The following is a 23,324-nucleotide window of genomic DNA, read 5'->3' on the forward strand; positions in this document are numbered from 1 at the left end:
AATCTATGGATAAAATCCAGTTGCAACTCGAAAACCTGATCCTATAACAACTTATTAAACAATTTCAGGATACTACCTCGATAAAGGCACCCAAAAGTTCACCCACAATGGAAAAGTAACATATAAAAAATAACATATTTGCAGTTTACTTTATTTCTCTTTGTTAGAAATAAAAAAGACGTACCAGCCGTAGAATACCACGACACTTCTACCGCATAAAATAAGAATATAAAATCAATAATCAAATATAAAAGGAAATAATAAAATATTAGTCAGACCGGAGATTTTTCAGCCAGTACTTTTTGTACACGCGGCTCTCGTGTTGTACTTAAAATGCAATTAATCATACAAAATTAGCAACTAGGAAGGGTTTCGAGCAAACGGGAGAAGGTCGTGAAGGAAAGGGGACTAGCGAGGAGCCTTTCGCTGTGTATGTGTGTATTTGCGGGCGTGGGCAAAACGGGGATGTTTCCGGAAAGGCTTCGGAAGAAAATTATTCTAATAATCTCTGGATGGGAGCGGACGAATTATCGTACACGCGGCAAAGATGGTATTACGTTCGAGAAACGATGGATTAAAATAAATTAATAGGAAATTCGAAAGGGGGGACGCAGTGTGTAAACTCTTATGTGATTACAGGCGACGAAGGACGGGGAACGCTAATATTAAGGGTGATGTAACATTAATGCCGAAATTACTTTACACGATGCGTTCGGTTTTCGAGTCGGGTCGCCCCGCATTTTCCAATCGTTTTGCGTCGCTTTCTTACGCTTTACACATGATAAAATTAACACTGAAAACGCTTAGGCCTATCGAATATTATATTATATATTCTAATCTTCCCGTCATTAATCATTATCAGGGCCATATAATATTTGAAAATATTCGATAACGATCGTAAAGTTTGACATTTTTGACGATATACGTACTCTGAACATTTTGTCGCACGAACAAATAGTGTTCGTTTATTTTATATTTAGCTGAAAGTTTCGCCTCGGCAAAAAATGAAACTGAATCTTGAACATTTTCGTTCGAAGTTTTTCAGGATTTTCCACTTGGATTATCACAACAAGAGTGCATCAATCAACTTAATTTTACTTTTTGGCGATGAAGCTCCATCAAAAACCGTGTAATGCTGATTTAGTGAATTCAATGGTGGTCGTAGTTCGCTGTCCGACAGGTTTCGTGAAGGTCATCCAAAATCGGCTGTTGTCCCAGAAAACATGGATGCATTGTGAGATTGAGGCATCCCTAAGCATTAGTTCCACCAGCATATATGCGATTTTACATGAACACTTAGCTGTGCAAAAGTTATGGTCGGGTTGGGTTCTACAGAATTTGACAATCGCTCAAAAATAGGCTCGTGTCGATCGGTGCAAGGAAATGCTTAAGAAATTCAATCGCGGTGCTTCAAGAGACGTTTATAAAATAGTGACAGGTGACGAATCATGGATATATTCGTATGAGCCGGAAAGTAAGCAGCAGTCGACTGTATGGGTGTTCTAAGGTGAACCAAATCCAACAAAAGTTGTTCGCCAGTTCGCAAACACTTCAAAGAAAATGGTGGCTTGTTTCTTCGGGAAAACTGGTCATATTGCAACAGTGCTTCTAGAGGATCGTAGAATAGTAAATTGTGTTTGGTAGACAACCATCTGTTTCGCCAGAAGTCTTCGGTGAAATAAGGAAAACAAACAAGAGACGCCGGATTATTCTTCATGACAATTGATGGGTCATCCGCCATGCAGCCCTGATTTGGCACCCAATGACTTATTTTTGTTCCCATCCGTGAAGAAGTGCCTGGTCAATGATTTTCATCGCCTGAAGAAGCTATTGAAGCCGAATTTCGAATTTTATTTTTATTATTTTCCTACTCCCGAAATATAAATAGTGACCCTCGTATAAGTTACAAATCAATGACCCTTAGTTGACTATGAATTGAATGACCTAGTTATAAAAATGAAAAAAACCTATATAATAAATCATATATCTCGGTATCGATTGTTCTAAATAAATCACGATATATCAATATATAATTTTAAAATATGGAATTTAAATGAAGACAGAATAGATGGTTTGGTTAATTCTTTTAAAAAATTTTGCTTCACGTCTTCCTGCGCTTTTCTGCCTATCTCATTCATTTAGTTTGACCACTTTATTCATTTCTTTTGGCGCCTCTCACTACTCATGCCCTCTTTATCTTTTTCCTCTATTTTTTTCTATTAGGTAACGTAAGTGGCGTGACTCTGATGGTTATTTCTTCTCGGATTTTCCACTGTTGCCTATAAAGACATTTACAATCACAATCATAAGATACATCCATGCTCCAGCAGCATTCGAATCAGCGACTATAACAACAGTTAGAAGGCCGTCATGTCGCCTTAACCACTACGCTAAACAGGCCGGCAGATTTCCGTTCTAACAGAATAGCGTCACTTTATTTATTGTTATTACTTCACTTCCAAGTTCTTCTTTATACTAGCAACAGTATAAATAAAATTAACTATAATTCTACATCCAGTTCTAATCTAAGTATATTTCCTTCGACTTGAAAATTACAACAGTACATACAAATACTGTTTATCTTATTTATAAAAGACCAGAATAAGAAGATATAATATCCATTCCATTCAATAAAATAACCGGTGCATGCCATCATAATTTATGACATCAGTACGTCCCAATGTTACCAAGAATTCTGAAGACATTTGACAACATGGCCAGAATTCTACGTCTTTTTCACCAGAATAACAGCCTTGATTTGCCTTCTATATTAAGTAAATATTCTTTTAATATTATGAAAATCCTTAATATGTCTGAATTGAAATTTTCATTCTCACAGTCCACACTTGCAGTTTTATATTTCGACAACTTTCATATGTTTATTCTTCATTTCAATTCTATATTACCGTTAGTTTATGAGGGAAACCACTATAGAATCAGTTCAAGATTTGTTAAAAATATAATAAAATAAAATTGGAATTAGAAATCACGAATGCTTTGAAAAAGGCGGACTGAAATTCAGGGTGAATGACCGTCAAAAGCGGATTGCAGTGGCTTAGTTGTTCAGCCGCAAACTGTTGAAATTTAGAAACTAATATTTAGAAAACTAACATTATATACGTACTATATCATCGAAATTTGGTTAAAAACAATGTAATTCGGATGTAATTAAGACAACCAAAAGCAAATTGACAGATAATTTAACTGCAAGCTGCCCAAAACGAACAATGATGTACCAGCGAGGACAACTTTGGTCGTTTCTTCAGTACGAGGATGTTAAAAGCGTGATTAATGCGGCACTGGATATTCTAAGAAACACGTGTGATGTCTGGGGACATAGAGTAATAAATAATGTTTTAGGGTAAATTAGATGTGGCTCAGTGAATGGAGGTAAAACGAAATGAAACAGTGGTGTTTACATTATGTGACCGTTATTTATTGACTATATAAAAAAAATTGAAAAATTCAAATGATAAAACGGATGGCAGCGGTGTTACCACGGTGAGACGAGGCTTGGGCAGTCGATGGTGGCACGTCTAAACCAAACGAGGGTTCAGCACTGAATGACCGAAATACCCTTCAATAACATCCCAGACAAACGTCTCGGGGTTGCTGCCAGCTATTCGTTGTCGGATTCTAATTGGCACTGCTGGCACTCCGCCCGTGTTCAACATCTGGGATTATATTTCTGAGTATTTTGTAGACCGTTATTCCATGATGTAAAATTCGACATGCCTCAAGGTCGCTACAATGTGTTTATATTGTAATGGTTTCATTTATATTAAAAATGGGTTTGGATTGCCAGTATTGCCAGTGCAATTGATCTAACTAAAATAAAATAGTTTTAAAGAAAATTAGAAGCAGTTTCATAACTTATTTGATTTGGCTTATTGTTTATTTGTTTTTGTGAACGTATTTTTTAGATGCCCTAACCCTACTGTTAATCAATACTCATTACCTATGTACAGTGAACCTGGTATTGCTCTTTAATCATGAATAAAGCTCTGATTTAATAAATATTAAAATTATACAATAATTTAGACAGTAAAAATGAGAAAAATGGAGCGAAACAAAAGAACGAAAAACACACTCGGATTGATATTGAAACACGTGTTGACATCTGAGTAAGTATGATATTGGACCAAACGAAAAAATTGTTTGAAAGTGCCAATAAGGTGAAACTGATGAGGACGCGCGTACGGCAATAGGCCGTCGTCCTCTCGTTGCCCTTCGCTCCGTGTCGCCCTCTCGAAAATACGACGGTGCCGCTACGACAGCTGCCTCTGACAAGCCATGTTTGTTATTCGCATTTATATTACACATAAATTATACTTAGAGCAGTTTATACGCGCGGTTTATTGCGTCGTAGAGCTGGAAAAAAGCCGTTTTCATATAGTCCTCCACTCGCTGGCTGGATGTCGCCCGTTCTCCGTCTCGCTCCCGCTCTGTCGTTCACTGGTTATAAATTCGTACGAATTATTGCCCGTGTTGATGAAAGATGTCGACAGTCCTCTACTTCGTAAATATAAAGGCGAAAACATTTTTTTACTTCTTTCAGAGTCAGGTAGTTCTCGTCGAAGAGTGGCTGAAACCAGTATACTCTGACGATAAACATCTCCATAAAATTCTCTAACAGCGACTGTAATAAATCAGACATATTAATATAGTAGTAATATTTCAAATAATCTAATAACAATTTGTAATTTAGTAGGAAGGGAAGTACTGAAACTGCACGTTTTTTTTCTTCGTAAATATGATCATCTGGCTTATGGAAAGAATGTAGTAGCTATTATAGTAATACTAGTACTTAAATGTTTCTTCCATGGCTTTCTCTAGTCTCTCCTGGTGATTTCTCGAAAATCCCAAATTTATTAGATACTTGCATGTCTTTTGATCAACGATATCTATAGGTGAAAACGTCATACATCAATGTGAACTACCCTTAAACAAGCTTATTTTGATATTTCTCTACAAAAAATAGCAGTTTTCGTTTAGTTTGGAGTTATTCAGTGTAAACAGTTAATCATGAAATGTTCAAAATTGCATTTTCGACATTATATTATTTGTAAGCTTTTTGTTTGATTTGAAGAAATTTACCGCTGAATCTAACCTAACGTTTTAAAAATCTTAGGAACGATTTAAGAGTCATAGTTTTGATGTAAATGACAAAGAATGGTTTACGCCAAAAAGGTTCGAAGACAATAAATTATAAAATTCATTAGACAAAAATCGAATTCATACTCTCGACGGACTTTCAGACCAGTTTACCAGTTGATGAATCAATTATTTCCAGACGTTCAAATGCGAGGGGGAAGATTTATAAGGAAGGAAAATGTCTATATAGGAATTGACTGAAGATTGCATTTCGAATCGTTTCAAATTCGGTTTCATTGCTTGTCAAGCAAGTCAAGAGTCTTCTGTGACGTACTATAATTGACAATGACAACTGGATCTATGGGTTAGTATAGTTATGCACATTGATAGCGAAGCGGAATATTCAAGGCCATCAAGTAAGATATAGTAAACTATTCAATTCATTTCATTCAGTTCTATTTATTCATATAAGTTATGACACATAGCGATATCTGATTATCATTTGCTCTGCTCAATATACCATTAACTGATGCATAATAGTCAGCATTTCGACTTGTTTTCGCAAAAAAGTCCACCAATGATGAGCAACAGATGCAAAGCTATACACATTGTAAGTTCTGTCGCACCCACTAACAGCATTCTTTCGACATGGTATATCCATGTTGTCTAAAAGAATTAAAAAATTGCTAGAAAATGATCGAAAATATTTGGATTAATATATATTATATCAATTTTTCTCAATGAATCTTAGCATAAACTGAAAGAATGATCAGAGTACATTCAAGCATCAATCAAACACAAAATAATCTCCAATCAAACACTTCTTTAGATGTATTTGTTGTTATATACAATAAAAGAATAATATTTATAAATAATTTATTGATCTGTTGCTCAAGTTCAAGTAGGAAATAAAAAATAATAAACTCGTTCTGAGTTAATCAATCTCATCCAATATTTGTAGAAAAATAGCTTTGTAGTTATTCAGATGTTATATCTTCCACATACATTGAGGTATTTTTTTGTACGAAGCTGTAGCTGTGCTCGTCTAGTCTAGGTTTTATTCAGCTTTGGATGGAACATTTCAATTAATAGAATTCTATTAATTATTTTTTATTGCAATGAATTATATATGGAAATATAAACAAAATGACGTGAAAATGTGAATAAAAGGTGAAAAAAAAGTGAAGTATCGTTCGACTATATTATTTTTTTTAATAGAACCCGCCACATGAAAACAAAATTTGTAGGCGTTATTTATATTTAATGACAATTGTGGCTGAACATCAGTTTCTGATTAATATCACTCGAGATAAAGAATGAAAATCATTAACTAATTGCTTTGTGTTGGCAAACTTATGTCGACAGGAATTACAACTGTTAATTTACGTCATAAGGTTGGTGAAATGATGAACACGCGCAATTAATAAACTAGCCTGACTCTTATTATCATAATTATGCTAACGCAATTTTAGTGATATTCGACTTTTAACTGGCTCAAAACAAGAAACAATATACCACCGAATATAATCGAATTATATCGAATAGCTAAGCCATTAGTGCACCATGCAGTGATGTATTATTCTTAGTAATTGAGTAATAAATGATATATTTAGGAACGAACTGTGCTATTTCATAACGACAACACAGCATATTCATCAGATGTTATCGGCAAATCCAAAGAATTCAGATATGATCAGATACTATCATGTAATTGTAGTATAGTCAATGCACGTAGCAATATCTGCAATCTATGCACAAAATATAAAGCACCTCCTTCTACGCAAAAAAAATTGACACAACCAAGATATCTAGCAAGAACCAATTGCTTTTTTACTGATGTTGGGAGATTTAATTTTGCGGGCAACAGAGACCTTATGATACGACTGGGACAGCCGTATCTTATTCATCTACCGTGAATGACGACTGGATAAGGCTTTAATCAGCTGACTGAAATATGGTGCCAAGAACTACACATTGAGCATGTTCGTGAAGCGTTCCTCACAAACCATGGGGCATTTACTCAATTTATGCAGGAACTTTTTGGATTGGAACATCTGGAGTTTTACAAGTTATCCCTCAACGACGTACTTGTACCACACCTATGCTCCAAAAAGACAGACAAATCGGACCATAAATTTTATACAGAGACGCTGTCTGGGGGATTGAGAAATTGCTTTTTCTGCAGGGTGGTGGATATAGGAGGCTATACACGCAATCGCCTTTGCAGATAGCGTGTTGAATTTATGCTGACTATTGGAACCTGACTTTAGATCGATTCGATCGATTTGAAGGCCGTATGCAAGGAACTCGCCAAAATCGGATAAATCTGTAGTCGACAGAATTTATACTATGCGGTAGCCTGGTTAAGTTGGGCTTGTAGTCTGTTAAGTCAAGGTTCCCCGCTGGCCCCAGCCTTATTTAATCTCTTTATTTCAAATCTGCCAAGAAAAGAGCACGTTGACCTCGCGTTTTATGCTGACGACACTGCTTTCTTCACGGCCGCCAGGTTCGAAGTTACAATTGATGAACCTTTACAGAAGCAACTAGATCATGCGGTCAAGTGGTTTAGATTAGATTAGGTTGCATATTAACCCCCTGAAAACCAAGACCATCATTTTCCATAAGAAGCGTTACGCGCTGAGCGTCTCGCAACTTAAGATCGACACCGCAATAATACCATCGCTGGATAACGTCACTACTACGTCTCCACTAGGACCTGCTATCTTATCTGATCTGCCCTTCTAGCAGACTTCCCATCTCCATCAAATGCTTATTCTACAAGATGTTAATGTTAATGTAAGATGTTAATTCTACTTCAAGTTTATTACACCCAACCAGGTAAAACGGCTTCAAATTTTCCAAAATAAGCTCCTCAGGAGAATCTCAAAACGCTCCATAGTTTGCCAGAAATAATCAAACTCATAGGGAAACTCCAGAAATCAAGCACTTCATATCTCAATCATTCCACAAACATCTCGGCTCATATTCTTCTGAAAACGCGCTTGTTAACGAACTGGTCGACATGCTGGGAGCTTAACACCGTGTCACCGCTAATCTCTCTACTCTTTCCAAGCTGAAACGACCTCATCCGTCGCTGCAGTCATAACATCCAATTCCATCCAGTCGTGTGTTAACTCAAGTTCGCGAATCAATAGAATCGCCCAGTCGTCGGGCCCAATAACGGCTGCCCGATCAGCGGGTGCCATATCCCCAAATTTAATGTCCCACATAACCCGGTCCAACTTGTCACTCCAGGGTAAGTCTCCGCGGCCAGGTATGCATACACCTGGTTTTAGGCCAGAACAAAAAAAAGTCTGTTATGAATGGCGTCGGGACAGTATGCGGTGGTGAGAAAAATACTCACAGGAAAAGAGCGTAAAATATAATAAGGATATCGAAAATGCTGTAAACAAATAAAAAATAATAATATCAAAATATAATAGTTGATATTATAATGGTTTCCTAAATAAAAAAGCCTGCTTAAAACTCTTTAACGATCATAGCAAACCAGGTACAATAAGCACCGAAATTCGGAATCTGTTTCCCTTTTAAATAACGCAAACGAGCTATTTCCTTTTTGTATACGCGCTTACCCTTCGAAACACTCCTTTCTCCGTTCATCCATCATGCGTGCTTTCCCAATAGGCGAATCGAATCGCCGTCTGCCTTAATTTTAATACGGCGACCGTCGGGTCATCGGTAAAGGTTCACTACCGACCGTGAAAAATTAAATAAATTATACGGAACGTTACGTGCACAACACGGACCCGCTTCGGCCTTCCTCCGTTTTTAATCAGATTTTCCTCGGTTCGACAACGCGGAGTGAGGCGCCTAACAAAAACCACCCCTTTTTTTAAGTACACGGCTTGTAGTCGCCAAGGTTGCCTACAGCTTTAAATAGACAGAAATGCTGTCTGGTAGTTACGCTCCCCGTTATTTTTTGTTCGGATACTGATGCTTATAAGGATCAGCAATTTATATCATGAAGCTTTGATTATCTTCTTACTTCTGCTTCTTATTAATGTGAGGTTACAGAAAAAGTAGTGGAACTTTTCGTATGGATGTTTGAGAACCGTAAATTTGAACTTGTTAAATAAACTTTGTTATTGGTCATAAATAGTTGACCACGTCTCGATTGTGATGTGCTATTGTAGTTTTTATTAATTTTTACTCTGCTTTCGACTGTATACTCTGGCCCACATTTTGGGTAGCTTTGGGAGCTGAACAAGGTCCCCTAAAAATTATCAAACTTAATCAGACATCTTACGATAGTACTATTAGTTGTTCCCGACTGAGAAATGATTTGCCAATTTCATTTGAGATTCAAGATGGCTACCAAGATGATGCTGTCTCTTCACTGCTTTTCAACATCGTAGTAGATTATTTATCAATTATGCGAAATGTTTTAAAAAACAGGCATGGCGATGATAGAGGTATATTCGCTGGTACGGACATTAAGGCTTCTAGCATTCTTCATGAGTTCGCATTGCAAGCCATATCGTTTGTCAGTGAATGTAGAAAAGACTAAAATCTAAAGGGGAATAAAGTAGCAACGTTGAAGTAACAAGCCAATAGACCAAACTGTAAGATGTAATTTGAAAAAATTCAGAGATGCATATTATTATTTATGATATATTCGCATATTATAATAGTTTGGACATGTCTGTCGAAAGGAAGGAAGGAATTTCTTACAGAACATTGTGGCGAAATAGACCTTTTAGGTGGAAGACCCAGCGAACAGCACCGAAAAAGAAATTAATCAAGATCATACAAAGTGATCTGAGAAATATAGGACTAGCTGTGGTGAGAATTAGTGACGAATATTCGAAGTCCTGGGTCACCAACAGGTATATTGGTTGACAAGTACACCATCCCTAAGTTTTGGTTATGTATTGATGATGATGATGATGTTAGGTTGTTAATAATGCCTATATGTGCAATTTAAAAGCCACTACTATTATTCTTTTTACTACCAACAACTTAGTTACGAATATGGTAGAGACTTAAAGTTAAGTATACTACTTAAGAACAGTTTTCGTTACTAATATCAGTAGTTTGTGTTGATTTAAGTCTTCCAAAAGAAGATGCTACGAGAGAATTAACGTAAAATTGTTTAATGTATATGCTTAAATCACAATATTTGATATTGATTGCTAAAAGTTGTTTCAAAAGCATCGGGACAGTAAATTATACCCTTCCTCAAAAAAGTAGTAAAGGATCCAAAACGGGCCAAGAGACATCGTTATTAATTCTAATTAACACGCTTGTGTAAAGCATAGACCACAAAAGTTCGTTATAGCAATAAACTTTGATCAAGTCCATTTATATTGTGTAGAATTAGTTAATATACACGGAAAAGCATTACCAATATCAAAACTTGCTTCTTAGATCGCCTCAAAACACAAGGCATTTTTTTAGTTAGAATCTATACGGAATATATATGAATATCATATATAAAGTAGCTAACAATACTTCAACTAAAATATATTGTATCAATATCAATGAACAAACAATCAACGTTAATGAGTAAATGAGTTCTCTACTTTAATATGTTACTGTCAAAAGAGAAATATGTTACAGAACAAAAGAGTAATCGCTACAAATTTGTTTACTTTAATTTACATTCTTATTTTAGTTTTATGTTTGTTATTTTATGTTATTTTTTTAATAAAATGCTAATGATCTTTTGAGATTGAATTTTGTTTCAAGTTGCAGTTAATTTGGCTTTGTTCTTTCTTTAATTTTAGCCCAATATTAGTAGTGTTCCAATAAACAAATATATATATATATATATATATATATATATATATATATACATATAGCAGATTTGGATATTTATTCATTAAGCACTTTTAATTATCATAATTTTCTTGCTGCTTTATTGATTACATTTACATTTTTAGGGTTCTGTCTTTAATTATTATACGTGGCCTTTAAAAGTTTCTCAATGTCTCTTCAGTTTCTTGTCCCTTACTAAGAGCATCAATTTGACATTATTATAAACAGCCCTTGTTCTATATATTAATATGTTCTATATATATATATATATATAGATGATTCGGTATCAGCGTTAAAAAGAAACATTTGCGTTTGTTGAATATCAGATAGTATTGTTCGACGATTATTAACTATAACGGATGGTCTATTTTTGTCACTGATTTGTTTTATTTCTGTTTTGAAGCTGAATTGCTGCTTCTATTTATTTGATTTTAAATTAATGGATAATATATTATGTAATAGTGCTATTTATTAATAATAAAAGGCCTAATTTTTTCTGCTAAAATAAAAATAAATATTAATAATTCATACACATTCATTAATATACCCAAATATTATATCTGTTATTTATTAACCCCATTAATAATAGTTAGAATACTAAGAACTCCGTAGTTGAATATAAGGCCATCTGGCATAGAGGTAAGATAGTGTGCCAAGTGGGAATGTTCTACTTTTAAGATGTTATAAATTATACCAATAATCAATTGAAGAAAAGTACTTTATAATGTGTGTATAATTTACCTTTCAAATACTTTCCATCCATTCTTACATACTTCTTTAAACATGTAAATATATAAAGCACACCAATAAACTTCGGACCGCCTTACAGTCTTTGACGTCTTTCTTTTGGGTTAGTTGCGGGACTTTATCTGCAGTTCTCTGTCTTTACATAACCTTCTAATTGAAAATGAGCACCATCACTGAATATTATGACATTAAGCCTTCGTTTCTTAGCAAAAAAAAAATGGAATTATTTTTTCAAATTTTTGCCAGAGAAGATAATACATTCTCTTAAAAACTTTCTTGCTGACTTATTTGCTGAAACATCGAAGCATCAACTTCAGTACCTCTTCCTCTAAAATTAATCGGATGATAGAAAACAGTCTAGCCAGTTTAAATTTCACATTTTGCTGATTGGGAAGTCCACTTACAGCACCGACATTCTTTGGGCGTTTTCACATCTACCGGCATCGACACGGCAACGATATCGGTGGACGCGTAATCTCACGTAAACAAATGGAACCTTTTCACACTCGCCGACATGTCGGTATCGTGTCGTTGCCGGCAACGGCGTGTCGGCGCCGATTTTTATTGTGTACAGAGATATTTTTAAGGTTAAAAGAGGAAAATGTCTAGCTTTAAATATGATGTTGTAACACTAATTGAATTAGTAGAATCAAAGTCTTCTATATATTGTCCCATATAATGAAATGATACTAATGAAAATGATAAAAACAAAATACGGTGCCGTGTCGGTGTAGTGACGGTGCCGGCAGATGACGGTGCCATCTCACGTAAACAAATGGAACCCTTTCACACTCGCCGATATGTCGGTATCGTGCCGTTGCCGGCAACGGCGTGTCGGCGCCGATTTGTATTGTGTACAGAGATATTTTTAAGGTTAAAAGAGGAAATTGTCTAGCTTTAAATACGATATTGTACCACTAATTGAATTAGTAGAATCAAAGTCTTCTATATGGGACAATACTAATGAAAATGATAAAAACAAAATACGGTGCCGTGTCGGTGTAGTGACGGTGCCGGCAGATGTGAAAACGCCCATACGGTGTCATTAAAAATAACACTCTGAATTACTTCATCTGCATCACTTCATTAGCACTTTGCTTTGGAATCGTTGATTGAACGCTATGATTTGATATTGTATAACAATACCTTGTTTTGTAAGGATAACCTTGAGTCCGACAAACCGATATATTTGATTTAGTCTCCCAAACGTTCGGTCCAAGATGTTTCGTTTAGCAAGTATGAGCTTCTTCCAAATTAGATGAGGAGTAATATTTTGGTAGATGAAAGAGGGCATGAGGGGGAAGTACTTTTTGTTTAAGAAGCAACCCCGTGAGTCCCCCATTCTTTAACAAAAGCGTCATTATAGAACAGTAATTTTTGGATTACAAGTTGCGGCTTATTACGAATAACAAATTGATGTTCAAGAATAAAACTTAATTGAGATTGGGAGGAATAATATTGAGACTACAGGTAATAAACTTATAGGTCGGTAGGAGGGATCCAGAATTATAATGATTTCAACGAATCTAAGTTTAAAATATGAACCTTCCTAATGGACACTATATAGTTATTAAATCGCACCCACTAATTTTACGTTATAAATAACATACCAATCATAACATCTCAAATATATAAAAAATAGTAAATTTAAACGAACTAAAAACGAAACTCAACCCATTAAAAACACTAAACTGAACGTTGAAAACGCCAAATATAAGGAATATGATTTGATCGACAGAACATATATTTGAGCGTCACCTAATAAATCCCGTTTATATAAATTCAACACGGCGAAATATTCCATTATGTAACAGTGCGTCCTAAAGCACCTCCCGAATCTGCATCAATCCCAACTTAAATTTCTCTTCAATATAAATCCGAATGTGTATTTTTCCATATAATTTTCGAATAAATCTTTTCCATCGACTAAATCGTTTTCCAAACGCGCCTTTGTCAATCATACTTTTCTGCCAATACCGCCGCCGCCCGCTTTTCCCCCGCGAAACGACGAAGGAAAAGCGTAAAATGCGTAGTGGGGGGTCGGATACCTCCCAAGATCGACGAGCAGAGCACGATAAGTATTTAATTAAAAAAGGTCGAAGTGAAACATGAATAATGCAGGCATTAATTAAAAGTAACGTTATAGAGTGAAAAACGGAAAAGCCGAGGAACGTTGCGGGTTGCCGGATCCACGTAGGGGCGAGGGGTAAGGGAGCGGAGTCGGTGGTGTTATTTTATATTCAAAGTCGTCGGTCGTTGCGTCAAATCAACATTGTTTTTCCTCGGTTTTTTTTGTGACGCTCAAGATGCCATAAATATTAATGTTTTAGTTGGGATGGAGATGTTGCGGATGTTGAACGATATCTCCTTTAATTAAATCAGATTGTTTTTCAAAGGAGGAAAAAACGAAACGAATAAGGAAATGTACGCCGTGATTTAGGAGGCGTATATCTTTTTTATGGCGAGGTTTCATGAATAAGTTTATATGTGAGTGAGTTATGTTGGCAATTTCATGTTTCGTTGCATTGAAAATTGGCAATCAGTATACGTACGGGTTTTCTGAAGTATTTATCAACATATAATCCATCTTATACATAATAATTGATATTAAGCTTAGCTATATTATACTTTATGGTATTTTATATTTATTATGTTATTTTACACATTAATATAATATTCATATATTTCTGAATATAATATTTTAAAATAGCATTGATTCAACTGTAAAACGTAGAAATAAAGAGAAGTCCACTAACTGTATTTCTAACATAGAATTTATATATATATATATATATATATATATGTATATAGGGATAACTACCCCTATTCCTCGGTGAATCCTACATTTTGGCGATAAATGAGAATATGCAGTATGATCTGAGGCATAAAACTCGTTAAATTGCGTTAAAGAATATTTTACACATATAAGTTCCGATAGATGAAATGAAGGAGAGCATACAGGGGCAGCATCAAATAATGGAGCAATTCAACATTTTATGATCTGCAGGGAGAGATAGTAAATCACATAATTATAATAGTTAGGACAAGAAACTATGCAATAAATGTTGCAAATAATATTAAAAAATATTAAAATTAAATGCGAGAAAAAGGTACATATTAGTTTGCAGATTTACTATGATAATATCAGTTAACTAATAAAATAATAGAGCAAAATGATAAATATTCATATATACGATGGATAGCTGGAATTATTTCTTCAAATGAGTGTTAGGTATTTGTGAAATTTATTGCATTGCATTGTATTTGACAATAATGTACTTGAGCAAACTGTCAACCCAAAAAAGATTCCCGTGGTATGGTGAACAAAATAGATGAAACTAGCAAAGGTAATGAGTATTATAATTCAAAAATAGTATTATTGGATTCAGTGCAGGATACTAGTTATGGTTTTTATTGCAGTGATGACTATTCCTATTCCTTGGTGAATTTGCAGTAAAAGAGAGTAGACAGTATAACCTGACGCATAAAACTCTCACTGCGTTAAAGAATATTTTGCATAGATGAGATGGAGGAGAGCGTTTATGGGCAGCATCAAACAATGGAGCAATTCAACATTTTATGATCTGCAGGGACAGATGGTAAATCACATAATTATAATACTTAGGATAAGAAACTATGCAATAAATGTTAAATGCGAGAAAAAGGTACATATTAGTTTGCAGATTTACTATGATAATATCAGTTATCAGATTTATTAGTTATTATATTTACTATGATAATATTAGTTTTTTTTTCTCTCATTTTTTTCGTGCCGTTTCGTGATATGGATACATGATAAAATGGGATTCTCCGGATGAAGGTTCATCAAAGCTCATTTGTGCATGCTGGCCAACAAAGCTATGGCCACAGTTTCTTGGTGTGCACACGGTATCATTCATGTCGATTATCTTGAAAAGGTAAAATGATCACTGACGATCACATGAATATATATATATATATATATATATATATATATATATATATATATATATATATATATATAGAGGGATAACTACTCCTATTCCTCGGTGAATCCTACATTTTTGCGATAAATGAGAGTATGCAGTATGATCTGAGGCATAAAACTCGTTAAATTGCGTTAAAGAATATTTTCAATTCAACATTTTATGATCTGCAGGGATAGACAGTAAATCACATAATTATAATACTTAGGACAAGAAACTATGCAATAAATGTTGCAAATAATATTAAAAAATATTAATATTAAATGCGAGAAAAAGGTACATATTAGTTTGCAGATTTACTATAATATCAGTTAATTAATAAAATAATAGAGCAAAATGATAAATATTCATATATACGATGGATAGCTGGAATTATTTCTTCAAATGAGTGTTAGGTATTTGTGAAATTTATTGCATTGCATTGTATTTGACAATAATGTACTTGAGCAAGCTGTCAATCCAAAAAAGATTCCCGTGGTATGGTGAACAAAATAGATGAAACTAGCAAAGGTAATGAGTATTATAACTCAAAAATAGTATTATTAGATTCAGTGCAGGATGCTAGTTATGATTTTTATTGCAGTGATGACTATTTCTGTTCCTCGGTGAATCCTACATTTTTGCAGTAAAAGAGAGTAGACAGTATAACCTGACGCATAAAATTCTTACTGCGTTAAAGAATATTTTGCACATATACATTTCGATAGATGAAATGGAGGAGAGCATTCATGGGCAGCATTAAATAATGGAGCAATTCAACATTTTATGATCTGCAGGAACAGATGGTAAATCACATAATTATAATACTTACAAGAAGAAGGACAAGAAATTATGCAATAAATGTTGCAAATAATATTAAAAAATATTAATATTAATTGCGAGAAAAAGGTACATATTAGTTTGCAGATTTACTATGATAATATTAGTTTTTTTTTCTCTCATTTTTTTCGTGCCGTTTCGTAATATGGATACATGATAAAATGGGTTTGTGTCTGCTGGCCAACAAAGCTATAGTCACAGTTTCTTGGTGTGCACACAGTAGAATTCATGTCGATTATCTTGAAAAGGGTAAAATGATCACTGACGATCATTCAGAGTTGTTGGATACAAAGCAAAATCGACCATTTCCGGTGAAGAAAATAGTGTTCTTCCATCAAGACAAAGCACGCGTACACATATTTGTTACCGCCACAGCAAAAAAGCACAAATTGGGTTACGAACCCACTCTAATGCTGAATAGGGTTGCTGCCCCATTCAGCATATTCTCCAGATTTAGCCCTCTGTGATTATTTCCAGATTTAAAACCTGAAGTACCGGCTGAGTGGTACAAGATTTGGGTTAAATGAAGAGGTCATCACTGAAATCAACGTCTACTCTGAACACACTTTTTATCGAAAAAAACATATTTCATTTTAAAAGACTTGTTATCAACCTCTCATCGTAATATTAGAGACAAAGAATTTAAGCTAAGCGTTCCAATTTGGATAGACTATAGAACTTACTTTTTTTGGTAAAATACCTTACGTATAATTAATAAGCAACAAATCTATTGTGATATCAAATTTTACGTAAACAAATTAAATTATCCATTACTTAAAAATACTTATTGAAATTTAATGATAACGGTTTTTTACCTCTAATCTCAGGTCTTATATTTAGAATATTTTTTAACTTTGGTATTGTGATAGCAGAAATGGGATCTGACAATATATTTTAATTAACTGTATAAATATTTTAGCTGAGTCTAGACCCTCTTAAAGAGGTCCGTAATAAAATGACGACAATAAAACAAGAGATTGAAATTGGCTTAATATATTTTCCAACAAAACAAATACAAGCACGAATATATTTAGGTTAATACATTTACGTGAATAGTGTATACATTATTGCATGCCTTTTTTCGCTCTTAATAAATTGAGACCGTTTAATAGAAACTCATAATATCAATGTTTGTTTGATAACCGTCACGGAAATGAATGAATGTGCCAACGTTTAAATGGCTTTGTGTTATTAGAACTGTTACGTTTTTATTTATTACGTAATATTACCTTAACTTCTGGTCGTCCATATAATTAGTGGTTTTGGTAACGTATATAGGGATTGTTATAAATTGATACATAATCTAACATGTTCATAGTTAAATATTAATTGATTTATTTCAGTATTTGTAAAGTTCTTTTTATTTTTTAATGTTAAATCTTTAAATCCAAAATAAGAAGCAGTCAACAACAACAAAATCTACTTTTTACGGTGGAAGATCCTTTTAATACAGTTTTTACATTAGGACAGTTCAAATTTACGTAACACTGGGACAGTTTAGTATTATATTTAGTCAGAAAAGCTGTTACTGGTAATAGGCGTATCTCACGCAGCGTTGATAACTTCTGGGATTCCCCAATATGCGCGGAATCTCATGTTGATTGGGAATTTATTGCGGATTGGCGTTATGGGGGAAATGGGGGTTTTGTCAATGATAACTGATTTAATCGTAAATGCAATATCAATAGCTCGGGTCGGAACACTTCTACAAGAACTCCAAATACCTATATAATTATTTCAAAACATTTTAGGTTAATTACGAATATCGAACAAACTTCCAAATTTCAATACCCTCTCAAAACGTTATTGTTCATTTTCACACGATTTGATTATTTCATTAATAACGGTATTCGGCATTAACGGCTGACTTCAGCAATTCAACACATTTACTAGGTGTTGATTCGATATCTGCTACTTCTATCCGGCTAGAAGGACCATATTGAATTAATTGTTTGATTCGCAAATAACTTCCAGAACGCTAGTTCAATAGGTCAAAAATAAGTTGTTCTTAAAGATGTCAGTGGTGCACGAAACTGACATCTATTAGTTCCTGGGTATCTTTCTTCAAATAAAAGTAAATTAATTCTTAATTACTTAAATTACTTCTATATACAGTTATAATACAATGCAACACTATAAAATACACGAACTATATTCGATCATATGGATCGATATTAGTTTATATACTGCGTCACCGATCATCACTTGAAAGAAAGTATGAATCTACTAGGGAGATTAGGCTTGATGAAGGCTTAAATGTTTGGCACGGAAGCCGAATTGTTCATTCGGGGTTATGTGGAATGCGTCTGTGAAGTTGTAAAAAAGCGTGTAATATCGCTTTTTCGGCAAGTTTGGAAGAAGTGAACTAATCAGGCTGTAGTCAGATGGATTGGACTTGGCATCCTTTTTTGGAATGACGACGACTAGCGCATTTTTCCAGTTCTTTGATAAATGCTTTAACCTCAGAATGGAGTTGATAATGTTCTGATAGTTGTTTGCTAGTGAAGTTTTCCAGATGGTTTGCTGTTATACCATCTGGGCCTGGAGCTTCTTTAGAAGAGAGTTTTATGGAGAGCTGAAGGTCTCTGGGGGAGACTATGCTCTTCAGAAGATGAATTGACCGGAAGTATTTTCTCTTTAGAGAGGGGATAGTGCCATTTATGATGGACAATTCTTGCGAACCTCTTAGTTCGCCCTATTTAAGGTTTTGTAGATTGTGGGTTGTGCACATCCATTCTGAAACTATAGGGTACCTGGCAAACGCCTTTTCTTGGAACCAACAGTTTACTTGTAGCGGGTTTTCCTTTTCCAAGTAAATTAGAGGCCTTGCAGTGACAATAAAGTGTCCAAAAACCAGACCAGGGACTCAAAATACGGTCTAAAGCAATAAAAAGGCAGATGTTATAAAAACGGTATTTTGGGAAATAAAAATAAGAATTTTATAAACATATTTAATATTGTCTCTCTGATATCCCGGACACTCGGTTTAGATCGAAATATATATTGGATTAATGGCTGGAGAAAGTCTGGAAAATTTAAAAGAACATGGAAAGGTAAATGTCCCTGCTGTTGATACTGTTGCTTTTGAATGTATCGGTTGAGGGAAAATTTAGCATCATTAAAAATTTAAAAACAGAGAACTATGTATAGATACAGTGGTGTCTTTAATGAGAATTATTAAAAGGACCAAGAAAAAAACTTGCGATTAAAATATGGAAAAAGTACAACGTTATATTTCATAATATTATACTGTACTTTATGTTATGAAAAGATAAAAAAACGATTTAAACGGTTGAGACTTGCTTCATTTCTTAAAATGATTTTAAGGGGAATTCGTGGGGAATCAACAAAATTTTTTCCCTAATTTGGGAAATTTAACTTGAACTATTGTGGAATTTGATACATTGGCAGTTTTACTAAGTTAACTTTTAGGCAAAACCCAATCTTAATCTTCCCAATAACGAAAGAAACTTTATGTTATATGGTGACTTTGACAGAAATATTGAATATTTTTATGAGCTTTAAGTAATTTTCTAAGAACAATTTCGTAGATATTAGATATGTCGTGGATTGTAGGTTTAAATAGATACTGATCTCATATAAAATATGCCGCTATTGTTATTAGAACATAATATAGATATTATTATCATGTAATTTCTTTCTGGAATACAGGGAAGTAATTACAATTAACAATGAAAACTAAAGTTTTTGTTATTAAATAGGTTTTCTTTTATTAAATATTGAATTATTTGTTTTCTATTTCCTTTATAACATTCGGAAAACAAAAAGGCAACAAGAAACAAAACTATCCGGGTATGACTGATGGTTTATGCTCGTCATTCTTCTCCAACTAGTTATATAATTGCGTCGGAGCGAGAGAGAATGGACAAGAAGAAAAGTTAATTTACGGGTGGAAAAAACTTACATGGCGCCAACGTAGAGGGCATCTCTCTTGGTGTCAAGATGAAACGTGCGATAGTACATCATGCCGCAGGAAAATTCTCGAACATGGTCTGGAAAAAAGAGAAACATAAATAAACGTCAGTAAGTCAAAGGCAAAGTAAAGAAAACATATCGTAGATGGATCTTTTTGGTGTGTTAGTGCGTTACGAGGGTAAGTAGATACATTTACAACTATCTATGAATATAAAAATAAATTGGTCTTGTTTATACAAGTTTTGTATAAACTAACTAATTATCCAGAAACTACACAATATTAGTTGTTACCAATTACAATAAAATTTTGTTATATATATGCGGTCCAAAGTCCAAGGTACTTTCATATACAAAGGAAATATATAATTTTGTTCACGTATACAAAGCGCCGTTATCATTGTCACCAAAGTTTAATTTTAACAAACTATCGACAATTCCTAAAAATATTTTATGTACAATCCGGATGCGGCAATTGATAGACGTTGTGCTCACAATCCAGCAATGAAGCGAAACTTTGTTAAAATGTTCAAAATAGAATTGGATCGAAATCTATCTTGGCAGTGATAATATCGTCACCAGACCTGACAAAATACCTGCCTGCCTAGAAATAAATGAAGTTGATACGAAATTCACTTGGTCATCTAGTATAATATCAGTAATACTGCCCGTGTGTCGCCAGTTTTAATGATTTGGTGAGTTTTTGATGTATCAATAACAAACAGATGAATGAACTCAAAATTCAAAACAGTATAGCAAATATACCTAAACAATCTAAACCTACCTAAAAGTCGCTGATGGTGTACTGATGATAAAGAATGTTATCTGGTCTAATAAAGCATGAGAAAATATTACAAAAACAGTTCGATTTATTGAAGAATAGTTCGTAGATTTAGTACGAGATTAATGAATTGTTGATTGGCTTAACAACTGTGGTTTATCTGGATGGGACCTACTGCTTAACGTGGACTCAGAACCACGGTCCTCGGCATTAAACTTACGGACTAGCCAGTGACCAATTTAGAAATCATTCCAGAAGACTTCCAGTCTTACCCAGCCTGGTTACTGGCCATTTCATCATTTTCCTAATCGGATTTTGTACATTTGCCTTTTGGACGCTCACAATTATAAACAGTTACAATCATAAATTTACGACCATGCCCCAGTAGGATTCGATCCGCAACTCTCGCAACATTGGAAGACCGTCTTGCAGCCGTGACCACTAAGCCAACCAAGTCGGAAATGTAAAAGTATAAAAGTACTTATATAATATATATTCTTACTAACAATTGGATAAAAATTAGGTTAGTAAAAACATAAAATTTTAAATGAATAAATACATTAAGCACAAATTTATCAAATTAACATATAAAGGGCAATCGTTTTATATATTAATGAATTAATTAAAACAGAAAATGTAATAGAGCGGTATACAACAAAACAAATGTTACGGTTTTATGGTTGAAGCGGTGTGGATCCGACCTGGTTAAATCCAACTAAACCGCTCCAATCCGCGGTCTAACATTTTAGCGTCGCCAGCTTAAGACAAACCGGCACCACCCGCTTCACGTTCCCCGATCCGGAAAACCGTAAACAGGGAAGATACAGCTGTACCGAGACGACTTAACCTTCGTATGTGAGTGTATGTACCACCCCCACCGCTACCACCATTAGCTCTGGGTCCCCGTCCCCCGTTTAAACGACACGACTCGTATCCCATCTGCCAATATAAACCCTAAAATGGTGCATAAAACGGTATTATCGCGAAACGGCCGCACCTGCTACCCACATAGGAATCGGCTTTGTGCCCTAGCTTTGTTGTTCCCTACCTGGTGAATATCAAAAGAAATTTGTGACATCAGATTCAGTTTTGTAGTAACTTGTATTCTGATTAGCGTCGGAAACTATCGACTGGAAACAATTGAAACAGTCTATAGTCGCAAAACTGAAAATAATAATTACTATTTCGGGCCCATGCATGCTTCGACTGTTTCTATATTCGTGATAATAGAGGGATAATTCTTAGATCCTGTGTTGTATCAACCAATTCATTTGAAATAATTCTAAATTGACAAGTGGCAGTGTGAAAAAAGGAATGGAATAATGTTTCATCCTATTTTAATATTTAGAAAGTAACAATCATATAATAATTGGTTTAATTCTAAACCATCGCACCCTTTTTAAATAACATAATAAGAAACTACAGTGAAAGAAGTTTTAACGTTCAAAAGGTTTGAACAAACATGGAGAGACATAGAAGATCAAAAAAGTCAATAAAAAAATATATATATATACATTTATTCAAAATTTTCCCATTTTTTATACACTTGGCAAACACAATTACAAGACTTACAGTTATTAAAATGTGTACATTTATTCATATATGTTAGACTTTTCAAAGGTGGTATTTAATTTAAAAGTTCTCACAAAAATTAATCATAACTTTACATGTTACTACCTTTGCTAGTATTTAAACGTTTTCTCAACTGTTACCACTTTTTTGAATGTCGTAATATATATTTGATTATAGTTTTTTAATTTTATGTGGCTAAATTTTTCCAATACGTGGCGATATACAAAGAAAAATAAATTCAAATTTTCAACATGCTTATTCTCTCAGAGTTTATTAATACAAATAATTGAGTATGTACATGGGTTAAACCGAATCATTTCTTGCAGACAGTGTAGGCTCTGAAAGCTCTTTGGCGGTTTAAGCTTGGTCTTTGTGGTTCTCCAGGTCGTTCTTTCTTATTAATATGACTAAAAGTGTTTAATGGACTTTGGCAGATATCTTCCAATCAAACGAGAAAAGTAATGCGAAGGCGAAGACGCACTGCTTATCGTTCAATGATTGGGGTCTGTCTAGACTAAATAAATCAGCGATAGTAAATAGAACGAAAATTATAATTTTATATAGGAAAATGTCAAAACCATCGAATTTTTAGGTTAGGTTAAATGAATAGATATCGGTGATCAAAATATATACAA

At 34.2% G+C, this 23,324-nt stretch overlaps 1 protein-coding gene across 2 annotated transcripts in view; it reads right to left on the reverse strand.

Moving 5' to 3' along the window:
• Window positions 1-23,324, reverse strand: part of Sema2a (Semaphorin 2a) — a 1,190,156-nt gene that overhangs the window by 334,669 nt on the left and 832,163 nt on the right. For both annotated transcript variants that reach the window (XM_076419451.1, XM_076419450.1), the window contains one exon: window positions 20,329-20,416. In XM_076419451.1, coding sequence (XP_076275566.1) covers window positions 20,329-20,416 — 88 coding nt within the window. The remainder of the gene's footprint in view (window positions 1-20,328; window positions 20,417-23,324) is intronic.

Source organism: Rhynchophorus ferrugineus, unplaced genomic scaffold (genome assembly GCF_030347505.1).
Source record: "Rhynchophorus ferrugineus isolate W39M unplaced genomic scaffold, kcgeb_rfMv2 rfM1, whole genome shotgun sequence".
Lineage (NCBI taxonomy): Eukaryota > Metazoa > Arthropoda > Insecta > Coleoptera > Curculionidae > Rhynchophorus > Rhynchophorus ferrugineus.